This window comes from Eretmochelys imbricata, chromosome 14 (assembly GCF_965152235.1).
Source record: "Eretmochelys imbricata isolate rEreImb1 chromosome 14, rEreImb1.hap1, whole genome shotgun sequence".
NCBI classification, from domain to species: domain Eukaryota; kingdom Metazoa; phylum Chordata; order Testudines; family Cheloniidae; genus Eretmochelys; species Eretmochelys imbricata.
In genome coordinates this window covers 2,180,892-2,199,804 of record NC_135585.1, presented here as the reverse complement: position 1 = coordinate 2,199,804, position 18,913 = coordinate 2,180,892, and the positions used below count along the sequence as shown (strand labels likewise).

The following is an 18,913-nucleotide window of genomic DNA, read 5'->3' as shown; positions in this document are numbered from 1 at the left end:
CAGAGAAGGTCCAGCTTATTATGATTTCTGCCAAGGCTAAATAGATTTGCATAAACACTGCATCATTTACATCTGTAAATGTAAGTTTTCTACACTAGTTTATCCACTGTCCTGTTTTATATGAATACAGATCTACTGTAATCAGTACTGACATGGAATAAAAATAAAAAAATAAATAAAAACCACACACCAAAAGGTGGCATGTCAAATGCAAAAATTACCAATCTTACAGTGAGCAACATATATCCATTTGAACTACAGGTCAACATTTTTCAGACAGATGCAGAATACTATATCAAAAATTGATTTGTTCCACACACTAGCTAGATTCTCAGTACCCAATTCAAATCATAAGGCCTGGAGGGGAAATTCAATACTTTAAGAAAATAATCTTCTCCAACCCTTTTATGTCCCAGTCCATATAAGCCAGAAATGACTCCCAATAAAGCAGTTGGGGCAGATTTTCAAAGATATTTAGATGCCAAAAGTTGAAAATAGCTGCCTAGTGAGATTTTCAAAAGCTCCTAAACAGGTTAGGCACCCAACTCTCACTGATACAATTGATTTTACCATTACTTGGTTAAAATAGTCAGAAGACAAACCTCCGAACTGCGCAATGTAATCTTGGTGTTCTGCAACCTGTGATAAATTCCTAGAAGACAGTCCAACAGCTCAACAGATAAATCAGTCAAAAATTCTGCCAAGTCCTGCAGAGGCAGCAAGCTGATCCACGACCTGACCAGTGTTCTGTCTACTTCTATCAAGTGCTTCTTTCCTTTCATCAGCTGCAGTAGGGCCCTGCTGAACAGAAAGAAAAAGAAAAATGGGGGAGGAGGGCTGTGAATTATACAGAAGACTGGGACAGAACACGGAAAAACTAACAAAAAGAGACATCTCCTTTGGACTCTGGTGCCATCTGTATTCAAACCTGATGTCAGGGAGAATTAAAAGGACATACTATTCATAAACATACACACACACTCTCTCTCTCCAAAAATAGGTGCTTTTATATTTGGGCCAGATTCTGCGCTGGGACCCTGGGAAACTGCTCTAACTTATGGCAGCCTTATTGAATGCTTATGGGCTGCTCCACAGCCCAGAACTGCTGGAGCACAGAACGCTCCAGCCATTCCCTGCTCCCACTCTTGGAACACCCCTATGCTGGGAGCTGAAAAAGGACTGCAGCCCTGGGCTGCATATATCAGTCCCATATTGCTCCCGCACCAAGGAATTCCCTTGGGGGCCCTTCTCACTCCTTTATTGCACTAGAGCAATATAAAGGGCCCAAAGGAGGGAGGGGGAGACAGAATCTGGCTACTAGTGGTTTACATGAAAGACATTTTAAACAGCATTTAACTTTTCACACGAGCAGGGAAAGTCTGCTCAGAGCATGGATTGACCACTATAGCACCCAATTTAACAGGGATAGTGCCATGTTCATCCCCTTGACAGCATGGAGTGCAGCTCCTCCTGCCCTTCCTTGGAGATTTCACATCAGCAGCAGCCTCTTTACACTACTATGCACTGTAAGACACCATGCTTTTGCTCACAGCACTAAAAAAACCCCAGAAAACACATAATTCCAGCATGCACTGCAGCTACATTCAACATCTTACACATGTCATAATGACTCATGCACTGTTTTCTTTCTTTTAAGCCTCTTTATTTAATTAGAACTCATCAAAACATATCTGAAATTGTTAAGAATGTACATTTGTGATGCTTGAGTTAAGCACTAAGAAAAAAATCCTCTGAGAAATTAAGACATCTATCTAATGGGTTATGTTTCGTTCACATGAGATTTAAAGCAACCTTGACAGAAGAACCTAGGAAAAAATCGGGATTTCTCCACACATGCACAATTACATATCACAGTCACCAAGCTTACAGCATTCAGTTCAACGCATGCACGCAATGCAGATACTCTGCCTTCTTCTATATTCCCCATAAGGTAAGGTGAACTCGTGGACTTTCAGCCTAAAACATTAATAAGAATAAAAGATGTATTCATATACCCCAAACCACCGATGGTGATGTAGTATATTGTTTAGCTAACTAAGCTAAGCAGCCAAGAGTTTTAAGCAATGGGGACATCATCAGTTATAAAGCACTTCAAAAACTAAGTAACTCTGGAAAACTCACTTTTTATAAGACTCCTCCTGTTTCTTCCTGAACTCAAAGAATAGAAGACCTTCCAGTCCTGCCCAGATCTCTTCAGATTTAAGGTGACTATCCACCATCATGCCTTCATCAAAGTCAAAGGAAGGAGTGAAAAAGTGCAGAACAGGAAGGATACACACCCACTGGTCAACTTGCTCATCGATGCATCTCTGGCACAAGCGGCTCAAGTACTGTTTCATGCTAGAATGGATAAGAGATCATCCATGTTAGGAATGGCTAGTAAATATGTTTGTGACACAGTTTTGGGCACAAAAGTAAAAATCTCAGGGGTGCTGCCTGAGCAAGTACATATTTACAAATGACATTTTATTACAGCAGCTTGCAACCACCTCCTCAGAAGGGGCGTACAAGTGAAGGACTAGAAAGCAGCTGTAACCTTGTCTCTCACTTCACAAAATCTGCTGATAGGACTATAGTTGTGGAAACTGACGCCTCCTGTCCCAATATTACAACTGAAAAACAGAGGCAAGGTTTTACTACACACATCTGTGATCACTATAACTATTTGAAACATCTCATACAGTAAGTGCCAGCTTGAAGGCACTGGGAAAGCGTGCTCCTTAGATGGAAATGTCTGAAGACATTTGAGTTGAGTTGAGTTGAGTATACCATTCTGCAGAAGGCAGTTAAGAAGAAATAAATGAGTCTTTCAACTAATCATCAAAGGACTTTCACAGACAACAAATGCTGAGAAATGGGAAGAGGGAGAATACAGCACCCGAGAATGTAATCAGATGGTAAATAAACAAACTTCCATACCATCTTCAGGCCATCTGTAAAATGATTTTAGTCTGTGCCAAATTTCCTCCAGCCTGCAACCAAACTCTGGGTGGATTTGGGAGTTGGGCATGCCATTGTGGTTATCAATGCATATAGCCACTCTATCTCAGATCCTCCCTCTCCAACTTCCTCATGCCCCCAAAACATCTTCCACACACAAAAAAGCCCCATGCCGAATGAATGAGAGGATTTAAAAAAACTCTGAGGGAATTAGCAAGCTAGTTTCTGTTTTTATTAAAAATACCACAGCATGACTGTTCTGCATACCTTGCTGACTGATACACACTTCAGTTCCATCCAATCCAGATAAGAAAAGTGCAAGACGAATATACATAGTTAAAGGCTGCCTCTGCTTAAAAGTATTTTCATAAGTTTAGTCATTCCACACATCCACTAAATGCTACACCCTCACCTTACACACCCCAAAACTAATAAAATACCTACTAAGAAACCACTGAAAACACTGCCTTGTTATGATTCATTTCCTGGAGTAGGATTTCTTGTGGCTTCTGCTCCAAACACAGAAGGCTGCATACTCGACTCAGGTCCTCTTTGTTTGTTGGAAGTCCATAGTGTTCACCCAATACAACACTGATCAGCCCTAGCCCCAACCGGCTCTTCACTGTCACATCCTTGGGCGGAGCATTAGCACTGTTCCGATCAAGAAATGGCTGAGCTACTTTTCTCAAGTAGTCCACCAGTAACTCCTTCACCTAAAACAAAGGGGAAGGGGTTAAAAAGGCACATAATCCAACTGCATTGATCAGCTTTTTTTTTTTCCCCCTAAAAAGGGGTCATCACTATCTCTTTCCCACTATTCCTCAGATAGCTATCAGAACGGTATCCAATGGTATCAATGATGATTGTCTTATTGCAGGGCAAAGGTTTGTTTATTGCTGCTTATGACGCTAGAAAGGCGTGTTTGGATTTTCATGCCTGACCATTGTAGATTGATGACGAAGTGACATGGGTTAGATAAAGCCATCTTCCACACCACCAGAACTGAACCTTCCAGAGTCTGTTGCTCCTAAAGGCACCACTTCAAAGTTTCTATGTCCAAGAGCAGAAGAATGGCCATACTAGGTCAGATCAATGGTCCCTCTAGCCCCGTATCCTCTCTTTCAACAGTATCCAGCGCCAGATGCTTCTGAAGGAACGAACAGAACAGGGCAATTATTGAGTGATCCATCCCCTGTTTTCCAGTCCCAGTTCTGGCAGTCAGAAGTTTAGGAACACCCAGACATAGGGCTGCTTCCCTAACCATCTTCGCTAATAGTCGTTAATGTACTTATGCTCCACGAACTTATCAAATTCTTTTTTGAACCCAGTTATACAGCAGCAGGTTTAAAACAAACAAAAGGAAGTATTTTTTTCACACAACACACAATCAACCTGTGGAACTCCTTGTCAGAGGATGTTGTGAAGGCCAAGACTATAACAGGGTTCAAAAAAGAACTAGATGATAGGTCCATAGATGATAGGTCCATCAATGGCTATTAGCCAGGATAGGCAGGGATGGTGTCCTTTGCCTCTGTTTGCCAGAAGCTGGGAATGGGCGACAGGGGATAGTTCACTTGACGATTCCCTGTTCTGTTCATTCCCTCTGGGGCACCTGGCACTGGCCACTGTTGGCCAACAGGACACTGGGCTAGATGGAGCTTTGGTCTGACCCAGTGTGGCCGTTCTTATTCCTACCCTGTGTTTAGTATTTTTAACCAATTACTATCAGTGAGAGGACCTTTCTTCTTATCCCATGACTGTTTATTTTGCTTAAATGCCTTTGGTGTGGGACCTTGTCAAAGCCTTCTTGAAGGTCCAAATACACTAAAACCACTGGATCACCTGCTTCTGATGTACTTAAAAAAAAAACACACACACTTTGCTGTTTGCATTAGGGCAGGTCTACACTACAGCCCTAAGTCAACCTATGTTAGGTTAGTTTACAGCCACCACAGTAATTACTGTGGTGGCTGATGTCCACACTACCCTCCTTCGGACGGTTGTGCGCATCCTCACCAACTGAAGGTGGGCAGTCTAGGGTGCTGAGAGCCCTCTGCGCAGCTGCTCACTGGGAGCCCAGCTGTCTCCACCCCCCAACTCTCACCTACCCGCTCCCAACCGGGAGCGGCTGCCTGGGCTTCTCGGCTCCCTGAGTGGGGAGCTTCTGGGCAGCAGCTTGGCTGGAAGTGGGGAGCTGGGGGCAGCTGGGCTCTGACATGAAGCTGTGAAATAGACAGATCAGCTGTTGGCTGTCTTGTCAACACAAACTACACCAACATAAGCCCTACGCCTCTCATGGAGGTGGAGTTACATTGGTGTAGTAGGGCACTTACATCAGCAAGACAAGGCTGTAGTGTGCACACTGACATAATCAGGTTGATGTAAGCTGCCTTATGTCAAGCTAACTGTGTAGTATAGATCAGGCCTTAGTATCTTTTGCTAGTGCTCTTCAAATTCTTTTTTGGCCGGCTTAATTATATTTTTACACTTGACTTGCCCGAGTTTATACTCCTTTCTATTTTCTGCAGTAAAATTTGACTTCTAATTTTTAAAGGATGCCTTTTTGTCTCTAAGCACCTCTTTCACTTTGTTGCTTAGCCATGGTGGCATTTTTTTGGTCCTCTTACAGTTTTTTTCATTTGGAGTAGGCATATAGTTTGAGCCTCTATTATGGTATTTTTAAAAAGTTTCCATCCAGCCTGCAGGCATCTCACTCTTGTGACTATTCTTTTTCATTTCCATTTAACTAGCTTCCTCCTTTTTGTGTAGTTCCCCTTTCTGAAGTTAAATGCTACTGTGGTGGGTTTCTTTGGTATTTCCCCCCCTACAAGGATGTTAAATTTAATTACATTGTGCTCGCTATTACAAGTGGTTCAGTTATAGTCAGATCTTGGACCAGACACTGTGCACCACTTAGGACTAAATCAAGAATTGCCTCTCCCCTTGAGGGTTCCATAACTAGCTGCTCTAAGAAGCAGTCATTAATGGTGTCTAGAAATTTTATCTCTGCATCCCTTCCAGAAGGGACATAGTCCCAGTCAATATGGCGATATTATAATAAACCCATTATTATTGGGTTTTCTGTTTCTGTAGCCCCTCTAATCTCCCTGAACATTTCACAATCATTGTCTCCATCCTGGTCAAGTGGTCGCTCGTATATTCCTGTAGCTCTACTCTTACTATTCAACCCTGGAATTTCTATCCATAGAGAATCTATAGAACAGTTTGATTCATTTAAGATTTTTACTATATTTGACTCTGCGCTCTCTTTCACATATAGTGTAACACCCCCACCAGACCAACCTGCTCGATTATTCCTATATACTTTGCATCCTGGTAAACTGTGTCCCATTGATTGTCATCATTCCACCAAGTTTCCGTGATGCCTGTTATATCAATATCCTCATTTAATACCAGGCCCTCAAGTCTGACTTGAAATATTGCTTCACTGGGCATGGATAAACCCTTCAAGCCTTGGTCTGCCTTTAGGATAAGTGTACATATTTGATTTTTTAAAAATGAAGCTTAGGCAGCATGTTCAGTGAGAGGAATTGTTATCTACCAACCCTCTCTCTGACACAAAATGGAAGAGCATTGCTAAGCTCTAAAGAAAGCCACCCACATCTAGCCCTTTTATTAGGGGGAAAGAATAAAAAGGGAATACAGACTTGACCCAAAGTCCATTCAAATAAATGATTCTTTCCATTTACTCAAGTGGCTTTTGGATTAGGCCTCAGATGGGGAAGGGATCCCAAAGACAGGTGAATGGTGGAAGAAAAAAGTCATTTTAAAACCATCACTTTCCTAACTCACCAGAAAAAGTAAGTTCAGATACTTGGTTAGAGCCTGGACTCCCACCTCATCCACCTTCCTTGTCTGGAAGATCTGTGGAGGGAGAGCTCTAAACCCTAAAGAGATGGTGAAGTATTCTGTGAAGACTCCTGGTGGCAGATTATGGAGTCCAGAAGGAATCCAGACTAATCTAGCTCAGTCCGATGTGAGAATTCAGGATACAATATCCTCATAACCCAGAGTGGGTCAGGCTTGGACTAGAAATAAGCACAGTGAAAATCTACTGTGCCGAAGAAAGATATGGTAGCAAAGACTTTTAAAAAATTGTTTACCAATATTTTTACTCAGGAAACAGCCAGAACATGTCTATATGCAATCCTGGCACCTCTCTGAAGCCAATATCTTGTGCTCAGGATCTCAAAATTTAATTAAAAAAAAAAAAATCTAGCTGTTTCAATTGCAAAGATGACCGCACAAACGTGAGTGAAGTGTAATCGACACAGAGATGTCCAAGTCTACAAAGAGCCTGGAACAACAGCTCTGAGATAGGAGCCGTATGGCTTATCTCAGTGGGGTGTTAACTCAGGTGCACAGTGATAATAATTTAAATATCAACATTGTTACAGCCATCCCAGCAAGTACCACACCCCATGCTCTGGCTCCACTTGGTGAGCAAGTATTGGTGCACTAAACCTCATACTGCAACTAAGGCCAAAAGTTCAGGGAGACAACTCACCTCATCACACAACAGAAAATTATCCATTACTTCCATCAGAGGAGGCAAAACAGACTAAGGATCTCAACAGAAAAGTTCAAATTGCATATTTAATAACTGAATTTCAACCTCTTTCCCAATACACTGTCAAATGTAATTAGAATACCTGCTTTTCTCCAAACTCTAGCGATGCCCATTCCTTCGGCTCGTCCTCATACACCATTGGCTTCTGAGTGACTATGTAAAACTGATGCAACTGGTTGAGAAAGTTCTTCATGTTGATGTTGGTCCATGTGGTGAGGATGCTGAAGATGGTCTCTAGCATAATTTCTGCTGCTATCTGCTTCCCTCTCTCAACGTTTTTCTTCCAATCATCCCATCCAGCCCAACTCTTAAAGCGTCTCGCCAAAGTATCAGGAGGTCTAGTGCATACTATATCATCATACTGATGCCAATCTAATTTAAAAAAAATAATATATATTTTTTTTAAACACATTTAACTTGTAAGACAAGAAGCAGTTTGCCTGCTGCCTCACATACCTGGGAGCAGACCAGCACGGGACAATGGAGTGGGATGAAGGAGGCCTGAGTTCTGTTCCCAGCTTGGCCACAGGTCACTTCCCCTCTATGTGTGTGTTTCCCTTCCCACCCTCTCTTTGACTTCTCCATTTAGATTCTAAGCTCTTCCAGGAATCAAGTCTGTCACATCTGGAGTGACAACTTTTTATTGGAATGTTGGCACCTCAAAGGCAGCAGCACTCACTAGCAATTACGTTTCAATAAATAGGACATACATACAGATATACGTGTTGTTAAATGTGTGAATCAGAGGGCATTAAAGATAAAATGATTTATGTTTGATGATTTCATCAAAGTCTGTCCTTTCATATTTCTACACAACACCCCAAGCTTTCTCACATGGATTTTTTGCCTGGGTGTCACTGATAAGGCTGATTATCATCAGCATCGTCTGGCAAATACGAGGTATCTAAACATGCATAATTATTCATAGAATCTCAGGGTTGGAAGCGACCTCAGGAGGTCATCTAGTCCAATCCCCTGCTCAAACTAGGACCAATCCCCAGTTTTTGCCCCAGATCCCTAAATGGCCCCCTCAAGCACTGAACTCACAACCCTGGGTTTAGCAGGCTAATGCTCAAACTGAGCTATCCCTCCCCATGATGAAGACTAAACAGTCACACACTGTGGAAATCACCTTACCTCCCGAGCTTAGATTATTAGATCGTATGAGTAAAAAGCGATTCACAACCACTCCTTCCGGGCAAGGTTTGTAAATTAATTCATATTCTCTGTTCTTGCCACGTGAAATACAGTATTTGTAGGGAAGTGGTTTATTCATGTTGTCCTTGGAAATAGTCACACAACCCTCAATGAGGAGTCCATGCTCTCCCAGGACCCTGTTCAATACAAAACAGCTTAACAGTGGCAGCAAGCTCGGACAATAGGCAAGCCAGACATTGGTTGCTCTAATACTTGCTATCCTCCCCAACTGCCAATTTTTAAAAAGAGGGGAAAGACTTAAAATGATCCCCCTCTTCGTTATATGTTTGATATTTTGCCCCAATACCCAACTAAACAGCTGAGGAGGGCACAACTATGAATTCAGCCAATGAGCACCCTACGCAGCAACAGAAATTAAATGCGACAAATAGACAGTTCATATTTGCTCCCTTTTCCCAAATGAGGGCCTAAATATCATCAGAGCACAGTGCAGTTTTATGATACCACTCAACCATCCAATGGGCTATTATGATTTATTTTAGGTATATAAACATATTCACTCGCCTAGCAAATACTTCTTGATTGACCCATAATCAGCATATTTCTTTTAAATTCTATAGTGCTGGTTTCTCTCCCTCCTCAGCTGTGGCTCCCACACACACATACAAGCTCTCTGGGGCAGGGACTATGTTTTTGTTCTGTGTTCGCACAACATCTAGCACACTGGGGTCCTGGTCCCCGACTAGGGCTCCTAGGAGCTGCAGTCATACAAACAAAGGATAAACATCACTGTGAAGTAGTTAGGGTTCTCTCTCTCTCTCTCTCACACACACACACACACTCACACATATACAATACAAATTTACAAAGAACTGAAAAGATAAAGCACTTAACAGTATATATCATGAGCTCTTCAACACACAAGCACACACCTTGTCATTACCACAACCTTAACTCTGCCCCTTTCACATCTCACCCCTACATTATTTTTCTATAACACTAGCAGTCATAGATGGGGGGGTGGAGGGGGGGACTAGGTGGTTGTGTTGTGAGAGGGTAGTTTGATAAAGGGTTGTGTGCAGGAGGATGGTTAAAGGTGGTGACAGAAGGCTGGCAACTCTATGGGTAACCAAACAAAAACTACCTAGAAAATTCAAAGGACCTAATTAACTAACTGAAATGCCAGACTGACTTGCCACCTACTTTTTAGGAAAAACCCCATATTTTAATCGCCATTTTAAAAGGCAACCTTAACTATAGAATCACTACCAGGTGCCTCCATAATAATGATACATACATGGCTTTGGTCTCACCATGCTCAAAGGCCCCACTTCCATGAAAATAAAACAATCACACAGCAGGTTCAAAGCAGGAAAAAAGAAAAAAAAAAAAACCAACATACTTTCCAAAGTACTAAATGAAATATTAGCCTAGGTCCACATTTTAAGAGACAAGGCCCTGATGTTATCCTGCATGAATGTTGCCAAGCCTTATTCAGATAACAGATCACAGGCCCTGTCTAGACTAAGAAAAACGATGTGTTTTGTAAGTCAAGTTAGCAAATGTGATTCAGCTAATGTGACTTGAAACATCCCCATCAAGCGTAAACACAGTTTAACACCAACTAACATGATTGTGAAGATGTTAAACGGTCTCTACACTAAGTCTAAAGGTGTGCCGCATTTTAAAAGTCGAATTAGCTAAGTACCTTTGTTCCTAGTCCAAACAGGGCTGCGTAAGAAAAATAACAACAGCCAGGGCAGAGACAAAATACCACACCTGTATCTGTTGCTTTCTTGTTATTGTGAGGCAGGTAGTTAAAATAAGAGGCCTAAATTAAAATTAAGCAGTGTTGGAACTTACAGAAAAGTACTTACTTTGTGCAGGTCAACTCACAGATGTTATCCTCCCAATTCAAATATCCTGAAATGCCTTGTGCCCTGATGAACACTTTATGCTGATTAGGATCTAGCTTAAAGTCTTTAGACAATATTGCATGGAAATACACTGTGACACCCTCTCCAAGATTCACCTGACTAATGACAGAGAAAATAAAGTTAAAATACTATTTAAATATTTGGGTAATTTAAAAAAAATGAATGCATGAGAGCAAAGAGCTGTTTGTTTACTTATTTGTAGCTAGAAGAAAAGGAGTACTTGTGGCACCTTAGAGACTAACCAATTTATCTGAGCATGAGCTTTCGTGAGCTACAGCTCACTTCATCGGATGCATACCGTTGAAACTGCAGCAGACTTTATATCCATGAGCTGCATTAATATAAGTTTCAGTGCAAACTCCTCAACATCTGGCCAGATATGAAGGCCAATACATAGTATTCTCCTAGCAAAGTGAACATTATATACAAAGATAAAAATTAGGCATAAGAAATTTTCTATAGTCAGGTATTCACAGAGAACACACTCCTGTAACCTAACCAGTCACTGTCTGATGGGAAACGGTCTGAGACGTAACCTCGGATTACACATCAGCGATTATATACCCACATTTTGGAGGCAAAATATTGCTCCCATGAAATACAGTAAGACCACTTCTGATGAAGCAGCACCCTCAAAAAACTCTCATTCCTCCTATATCCCTACGTTGCTCTCCATCATTCTTGACCCTGACATATTTCTCTTTCCCTTATCTCCTGCTCTCTGCAATCTGTCCACCACCAAACCACAACAATGTTGCTGTTTGCCACAGCTTTGACTGCCTGTAAGGAAACAGTCACCAGTGTCTTCATCCACTCTCACCCTGACAATTGCAATCCCTTCTATTTGGATACCTCAAGTCCCAGCTCCCCAGATTCTTGCACGTGAAGAATAATGCTACTGCCCACTCCTTTTCATGTACCAAGAAATCTGATCACAGAACATCACACCTCAAGCAACTTCACGGGGTCCCTATTGGTTTCATTGAAAAATCCACTTGGAAAAACTACCCTGCTTATTTTCGACTCTCTTCATGGACCCACTGCCCGCCTATGTCACAGATTCTGTCTCTCTCTAATTACCTTCTTGCACATCTAGCAACTGCCTCCTCCCTGTAATCTCAGCACTGCTGGTGAGAGAACCCTTCCGCTGTAGTTCCTCCTTTCTCGTACCTTTCCACCTCACTGAATCTAAGGGCTGGTCTACAACAGAAAATTAGACAGACCCAACTACATCACTCTGAGCAAGGTAGTTAAGCTGACCTAAGTCCCCATGTAGACAGTGCTTGTTTGATGAAAGAATCCTTCTGTCAACCTAGCTACCGCCTCTCACGGAGGAGGATCACCTACACCAATAGGAGAACCCCTCCCCTCAGCGTAACTCCACTGAACTGCAAAAGCAGAAAACCCCACACACAAAAAATCAACCACTTGGCTTGCAAAGTTGTGAATAATTCAAACACTAGGAAGCTTTTATTTTAAGCCTAGTCTACGCTAAAATGGAAGAGTACCCAGCTACAATTACCCAGTACCCGCTACTGGCTGAGCCGCATCACTTTCAACAGTTTTAAAAAAAAGAGGGCATACTCTACCTTGGCTTAATTCTATTTTCATTGGCTTCCTGATTTTTCTGCTGCTTCTTGTCCTTCTTATTGCCTGTAACAGCTGATGCATAATCTTTTTTAGGAGCTTCAATTGCCTTTGTTTGATTTGTCTTTTCCATTTCTTCAGGTGTCCCCTTTCTTGGGGCTCCTTTGGCTTCCCCTTCCATGTTCTGTGACACAAATGCACAGAATGACTCAAAAGCAGTGCACCTCAAAGACACGACTTTAATAGAAACCAACCAGATCTGTTCAAGGTGGCATGAGATATCTAAGGTAAGATGTTGCATGTCAAACAACCCAATTCAAAACTGATTCAGTTGGGCCTGTGTTTAGTGTTCTGCACCAGGGCTAGGTTAAGTTCCAAAGACCGGTCAGTTCATCACTCTCCAGGGCCAGAGGAGATGAGAGTGAATCTTCTTACCAATCTTACAGCCAGAGCTGCAAGATTGCTCTGATCAGGTTTTACATGGAATCTAACGCCAATGTTGGCTGGCAGAAGTCACCATGTTGCAGGTTCCTGGAGGAGGGGGTATAAAGGAAGAGAAAATATCTGCAATTCAACCAGTCCATTCTGGGACTGAACCCCACATTCAGAGGAGATGTAAAGCTGGCATAATGAAGCAACATAGGCAATGTATTTGCATTTCTGTAGTGTGTGGATTGTTCTGAGCACTGGTGTGAGATTGGGGAATGGAGGGAGACGGGGGGACTGAACCACGAGATAAAGTTCAACACAGTGCGTTTTTCAGGTTCTACGGGGAAAAACTGACAGGTATTCTGAGCCATTTACCAGCTGTACACGCTTCGTTAACAACAGAGACAAAACTGACAAGAGCAATGCCGAAAATTACACCTCATTTCACTGAATAAAGTTCTGCTCAGAGATAAAGCTGAACCCAAGGGGGGCTTTGGAGAGGGGAGGATAAGACTTTTAACCCCAAGATGGTTTAGTAAATCCTCCAGCAATGGAGAGGCACTTGGACTGCTGTAGTATAGTTATTCTTGTACTAAGGGCAACTCTTCCACCCTGGAACTAACCAAAGGTGAATAGGGAAGTTCACAGATGTAAGATACGCCTGTGCAAACAGACTGGCAAGATGCGTCAAAGCACCCCCTGCTTCCTCCCTACCCCCTCAGGCTGTTCAACTGGGTTGGCAGAAATGAACAGGGTTCATTTTACTGCAGTCACCATTTCGAAGTTCAAAAGAAGGAAACTTATTCCAACATGATCACATGGTTATTTGGCAGTTTACCTTTGAAACTGGAGCACTTGCTTGCTGCTTCCTCTCTTGTTCGACTTTCCTGCTCTGGGTTGTTTCAGCTTCAGAAAAGGAGACTTTCTTCTCCTGACTTTGATGGTCTGCATCAGAATTTGAATCCTTCCTCACAGGTGCTTCCATAGTGGAGCAGAGCCCTAAGGACACACTCTCTCCCTCTTCTTTGGAAGCCAGTGTGTCTCCCCCTGATGTCTGGGTATCTGATCTATTTCCTGAAGGCTGGCCAACTTCAGCAGGGCTGCTCTCATTTTCCTTCTTGGCAGATTCCTTATTTTCTCTGCCCATTTGTCCATCACTTGGGGAACTTTCATCTTCCATCTTCTCCTCTGTGGCTCTGGAGCCTGCAGGCTGAGCAAGCTCATCATTGGTACCATTCTGCACTGACTGGTGAATGGTGTCACTGCTGCTGGGATTGTCTTCCACAATCGTCTCTGGACTTTGACCCTCATTTCCCAAGGGGCATAAGGAACGGTCACTTTTAATCTGACTTTCATTGTTACAGGGAGATGAATCAGCCTCTGCTTTGGCCACTTCATTATCTTGGATTTGGCTTTCTTGTGCTGGATTTTTTGCACCAGCCAATTCTGAGCTCAAAGAAGAGTCCAGACTACAAGGTGCTGAATTTATAGAGGTCAAAGAGTCCTGCAGCCCAGAGTCAGAAGGATTCTTCTTATTCTTATTCCTCTTTCTCTTTTTCTATGTAGGGAAGTAAAAAAAACACACAAACATCCTCGCTTACTCATAATGGAGAAATCCTGTATTCACTGCTTCCCTTAACATAGCTGGTATGTCCTCAAACCCCTTGTCGCTTGTAGGTAGAGACAGAATAACTAGTCCGTCTCTGTCATACTCCAACCCCAGCCCCTAAAACATCCTTCCTTATGCTATCACTTTCTGATTTTAAAGACAAAGGGAAACTGGAAGGAAAAAAAAATAAAATCCTACCTTAGTTCAGAGAGAAGGAAAATGCTTTGTGTGAACTACTTAAAACTAGGAGAGTCCTAACCAAATTCTGAACTAGGTAACTGCATTTGACCTAAGCACTGCTGTTTTAAGTGAATACCTTACTCTTCCCTACTTCATGTCCTACACTCTTGCAGGTATAGAACGGCTGTTTTATATATATTCCAGCTCAGAGGTTGCTGCATTTCCTGAGTGAGGACGGGAGTCCCTGTATCTATGGTTGGTAAAGGTCTCTGGGAGAAACCTGCAGAATGAAAAGTTCTGTATAATATGTAGACTGTGATGATGCTCTGAAAAGGACCCGTCTAAGCCTTCCTGCCAGCTTCTCACTTGCTCCATTATTACAGCTGGCTGTATTTACTAGAGCTTTTCACTCCTCGGGGAAGGTGAAATCGAGGGTCCAGGCAATGTAAGCAGGGAGCCATGTGTAGGCAGGAAAGGCCTTTTTTCCCCCTTCTTCTTATGGATAAAGAAACCAAATTGGATACAAAAATTCTTAGAACAGGTTTAAAGGCTGCTACCACGAAGGGGCAGTGTCACTCTGACAGGCCTCAGACTAAAGAATTTTACACATTCTGTTCGATCCCCCCACCTGAGAATACGAAATAAAACGGTCAGTTCCACAACACACAGTAACGGTTCTGGTGAGTGCTTGGAGCGTTGGAGCAATGGAAGGGATGTACTAGCTGAAAGTGAGAGTGTGTTATCTGTGGTTTCAGAGTAACAGCCGTGTTAGTCTGTATTCGCAAAAAGAAAAGGAGTACTTGTGGCACCTTAGAGACTAACCAATTTATTTGAGCATGAGCTTTCGTGAGCTACAGCTCACTTCATCAGATACATACCGTGGAAACTGCAGCAGACTTTATATATACACAGAGAATATGAAACAATACCTCCTCCCACCCCACTGTCCTGCTGGTAATAGCTTATCTAAAGTAATCATCAGGTTAGGCCATTTCCAGCACAAATCCAGGTTTTCTCACCCTCCACCCCCCCCACACAAATTCACTCTCCTGCTGGTGATAGCCCATCCAAGGTGACAACTCTTTACACAATGTGCATGATAATGAAGTTAGGCCATTTCCTGCACAAATCCAGGTTCTCTCACTCCCTCACCCCCCTCCAAAAACCCACCCCCATACACACACAGACTCACTCTCCTGCTGGTAATAGCTCGTCCAAACTGACCACTCTCCAAGTTTAAATCCAAGTTAAACCAGAACATCTGGGGGGGGGGGGGGGGGGAGGAAAAAACAAGAGGAAATAGGCTACCTTGCATAATGACTTAGCCACTCCCAGTCTCTATTTAAGCCTAAATTAATAGTATCCAATTTGCAAATGAATTCCAATTCAGCAGTTTCTCGCTGGAGTCTGGATTTGAAGTTTTTTTGTTTTAAGATAGCAACCTTCATGTCTGTGATTGCGTGACCAGAGAGATTGAAGTGTTCTCCGACTGGTTTATGAATGTTATAATTCTTGACATCTGATTTGTGTCCATTTATTCTTTTACGTAGAGACTGTCCAGTTTGACCAATGTACATGGCAGAGGGGCATTGCTGGCACATGATGGCATAAATCACATTGGTGGATGTGCAGGTGAACGAGCCTCTGATAGTGTGGCTGATGTTATTAGGCCCTGTGATGGTGTCCCCTGAATAGATATGTGGGCACAATTGGCAACGGGCTTTGTTGCAAGGATAAGTTCCTGGGTTAGTGGTTCTGTTGTGTGGTATGTGGTTGTTGGTGAGTATTTGCTTCAGGTTGCGGGGCTGTCTGTAGGCAAGGACTGGCCTGTCTCCCAAGATTTGTGAGAGTGTTGGGTCATCCTTTAGGATAGGTTGTAGATCCTTAATAATGCGTTGGAGGGGTTTTAGTTGGGGGCTGAAGGTGACGCCTAGTGGCGTTCTGTTATTTTCTTTGTTAGGCCTGTCCTGTAGTAGGTAACTTCTGGGAACTCTTCTGGCTCTATCAATCTGTTTCTTTACTTCCGCAGGTGGGTATTGTAGTTGTAAGAAAGCTTGACAGAGATCTTGTAGGTGTTTGTCTCTGTCTGAGGGGTTGGAGCAAATGCGGTTGTATCGCAGAGCTTGGCTGTAGACGATGGATCGTGTGGTGTGGTCAGGGTGAAAGCTGGAGGCATGCAGGTAGGAATAGCGGTCAGTAGGTTTCCGGTATAGGGTGGTGTTTATGTGACCATTGTTTATTAGCACTGTAGTGTCCAGGAAGTGGATCTCTTGTGTGGACTGGACCAGGCTGAGGTTGATGGTGGGATCCCACCATCCCACCATCAACCTCAGCCTGGTCCAGTCCACACAAGAGATCCACTTCCTGGACACTACAGTGCTAATAAACAATGGTCACATAAACACCACCCTATACCGGAAACCTACTGACCGCTATTCCTACCTGCATGCCTCCAGCTTTCACCCTGACCACACCACACGATCCATCGTCTACAGCCAAGCTCTGCGATACAACCGCATTTGCTCCAACCCCTCAGACAGAGACAAACACCTACAAGATCTCTGTCAAGCTTTCTTACAACTACAATACCCACCTGCGGAAGTAAAGAAACAGATTGATAGAGCCAGAAGAGTTCCCAGAAGTTACCTACTACAGGACAGGCCTAACAAAGAAAATAACAGAACGCCACTAGGCGTCACCTTCAGCCCCCAACTAAAACCCCTCCAACGCATTATTAAGGATCTACAACCTATCCTAAAGGATGACCCAACACTCTCACAAATCTTGGGAGACAGGCCAGTCCTTGCCTACAGACAGCCCCGCAACCTGAAGCAAATACTCACCAACAACCACATACCACACAACAGAACCACTAACCCAGGAACTTATCCTTGCAACAAAGCCCGTTGCCAATTGTGCCCACATATCTATTCAGGGGACACCATCACAGGGCCTAATAACATCAGCCACACTATCAGAGGCTCGTTCACCTGCACATCCACCAATGTGATTTATGCCATCATATGCCAGCAATGCCCCTCTGCCATGTACATTGGTCAAACTGGACAGTCTCTACGTAAAAGAATAAATGGACACAAATCAGATGTCAAGAATTATAACATTCATAAACCAGTCGGAGAACACTTCAATCTCTCTGGTCACGCAATCACAGACATGAAGGTCGCTATCTTAAAACAAAAAAACTTCAAATCCAGACTCCAGCGAGAAACTGCTGAATTGGAATTCATTTGCAAATTGGATACTATTAATTTAGGCTTAAATAGAGACTGGGAGTGGCTAAGTCATTATGCAAGGTAGCCTATTTCCTCTTGTTTTTTCCTCCCCCCCCCCCCCCCCCAGATGTTCTGGTTTAACTTGGATTTAAACTTGGAGAGTGGTCAGTTTGGACGAGCTATTACCAGCAGGAGAGTGAGTCTGTGTGTGTATGGGGGTGGGTTTTTGGAGGGGGGTGAGGGAGTGAGAGAACCTGGATTTGTGCAGGAAATGGCCTAACTTCATTATCATGCACATTGTGTAAAGAGTTGTCACCTTGGATGGGCTATCACCAGCAGGAGAGTGAATTTGTGTGGGGGGGTGGAGGGTGAGAAAACCTGGATTTGTGCTGGAAATGGCCTAACCTGACGATTACTTTAGATAAGCTATTACCAGCAGGACAGTGGGGTGGGAGGAGGTATTGTTTCATATTCTCTGTGTATATATAAAGTCTGCTGCAGTTTCCACGGTATGTATCTGATGAAGTGAGCTGTAGCTCACGAAAGCTCATGCTCAAATAAATTGGTTAGTCTCTAAGGTGCCACAAGTACTCCTTTTCTTTTTGTTATCTGTGGGTTTCCCCGAAGCCAGGCTCCTCCTGGAGGAGGATCGTCTTATGACCTCTTCCAAAACTAACCGTGCTGCTTCCTCACCCACCTGCCAGTCGAAATGATCAAACCCAGGCTGGATTCACCGTATCTGCTGGTTTTAAACTCAAGCAGGTGGGAAAAAAAACAAAGATCTTCCCATCTCATGCTTCTGATTGTCACTCCAATGAGCATACAGCTGGGTCGCAGGTAGCCAAGCACAAACCACCACGGGAGAGCAGTGGTGAATGTGGACAGACATGGACAGCGATTGCAAAGCACCATGTCAAGCTGGAGGAGGGACAGACTTAGAGCTATGTGATGAAAGGAGAGAAACAACAAATCCATCTGCCTCATTTGCCAGCACAGGGATTGTGAACAGAGACTGGTTCCAGATTCAGAACTACGTATACACTGGAATTACAGACACACTGACTCCGCCCAATGCATCAGGCAGGGACCGTTCAGGAAACTGCTGACAGCAGTTATTAAGTTTAATTACATCAGGCTGGCATCCAACTGTTCACCCAGAACAGACACCTGTGCTAGTAATTGGGGCTTCAGGGGAATGCGCTTGCTTAGGCTGCTCAGGGTAGAGGAA

General features: G+C 43.3%; 1 protein-coding gene across 5 annotated transcripts in view; it reads right to left on the bottom strand.

Annotated features, from left to right (window-relative positions):
* Positions 1-18,913, bottom strand: part of RNF213 (ring finger protein 213) — a 99,267-nt gene that overhangs the window by 59,603 nt on the left and 20,751 nt on the right. For 4 of the 5 annotated variants that reach the window (XM_077834330.1, XM_077834333.1, XM_077834331.1 and 1 more), the window contains exons 4-11: positions 13,502-14,221; positions 12,237-12,418; positions 10,588-10,746; positions 8,690-8,886; positions 7,635-7,924; positions 3,406-3,674; positions 2,143-2,361; positions 603-801 (exon numbers count right to left, since the gene is read on the bottom strand). In XM_077834330.1, the coding sequence (XP_077690456.1) occupies positions 603-801; positions 2,143-2,361; positions 3,406-3,674; positions 7,635-7,924; positions 8,690-8,886; positions 10,588-10,746; positions 12,237-12,418; positions 13,502-14,221 (2,235 nt within the window). The remainder of the gene's footprint in view (positions 1-602; positions 802-2,142; positions 2,362-3,405; positions 3,675-7,634; positions 7,925-8,689; positions 8,887-10,587; positions 10,747-12,236; positions 12,419-13,501; positions 14,222-18,913) is intronic. The other variant, XM_077834334.1, reaches the window with a different exon arrangement.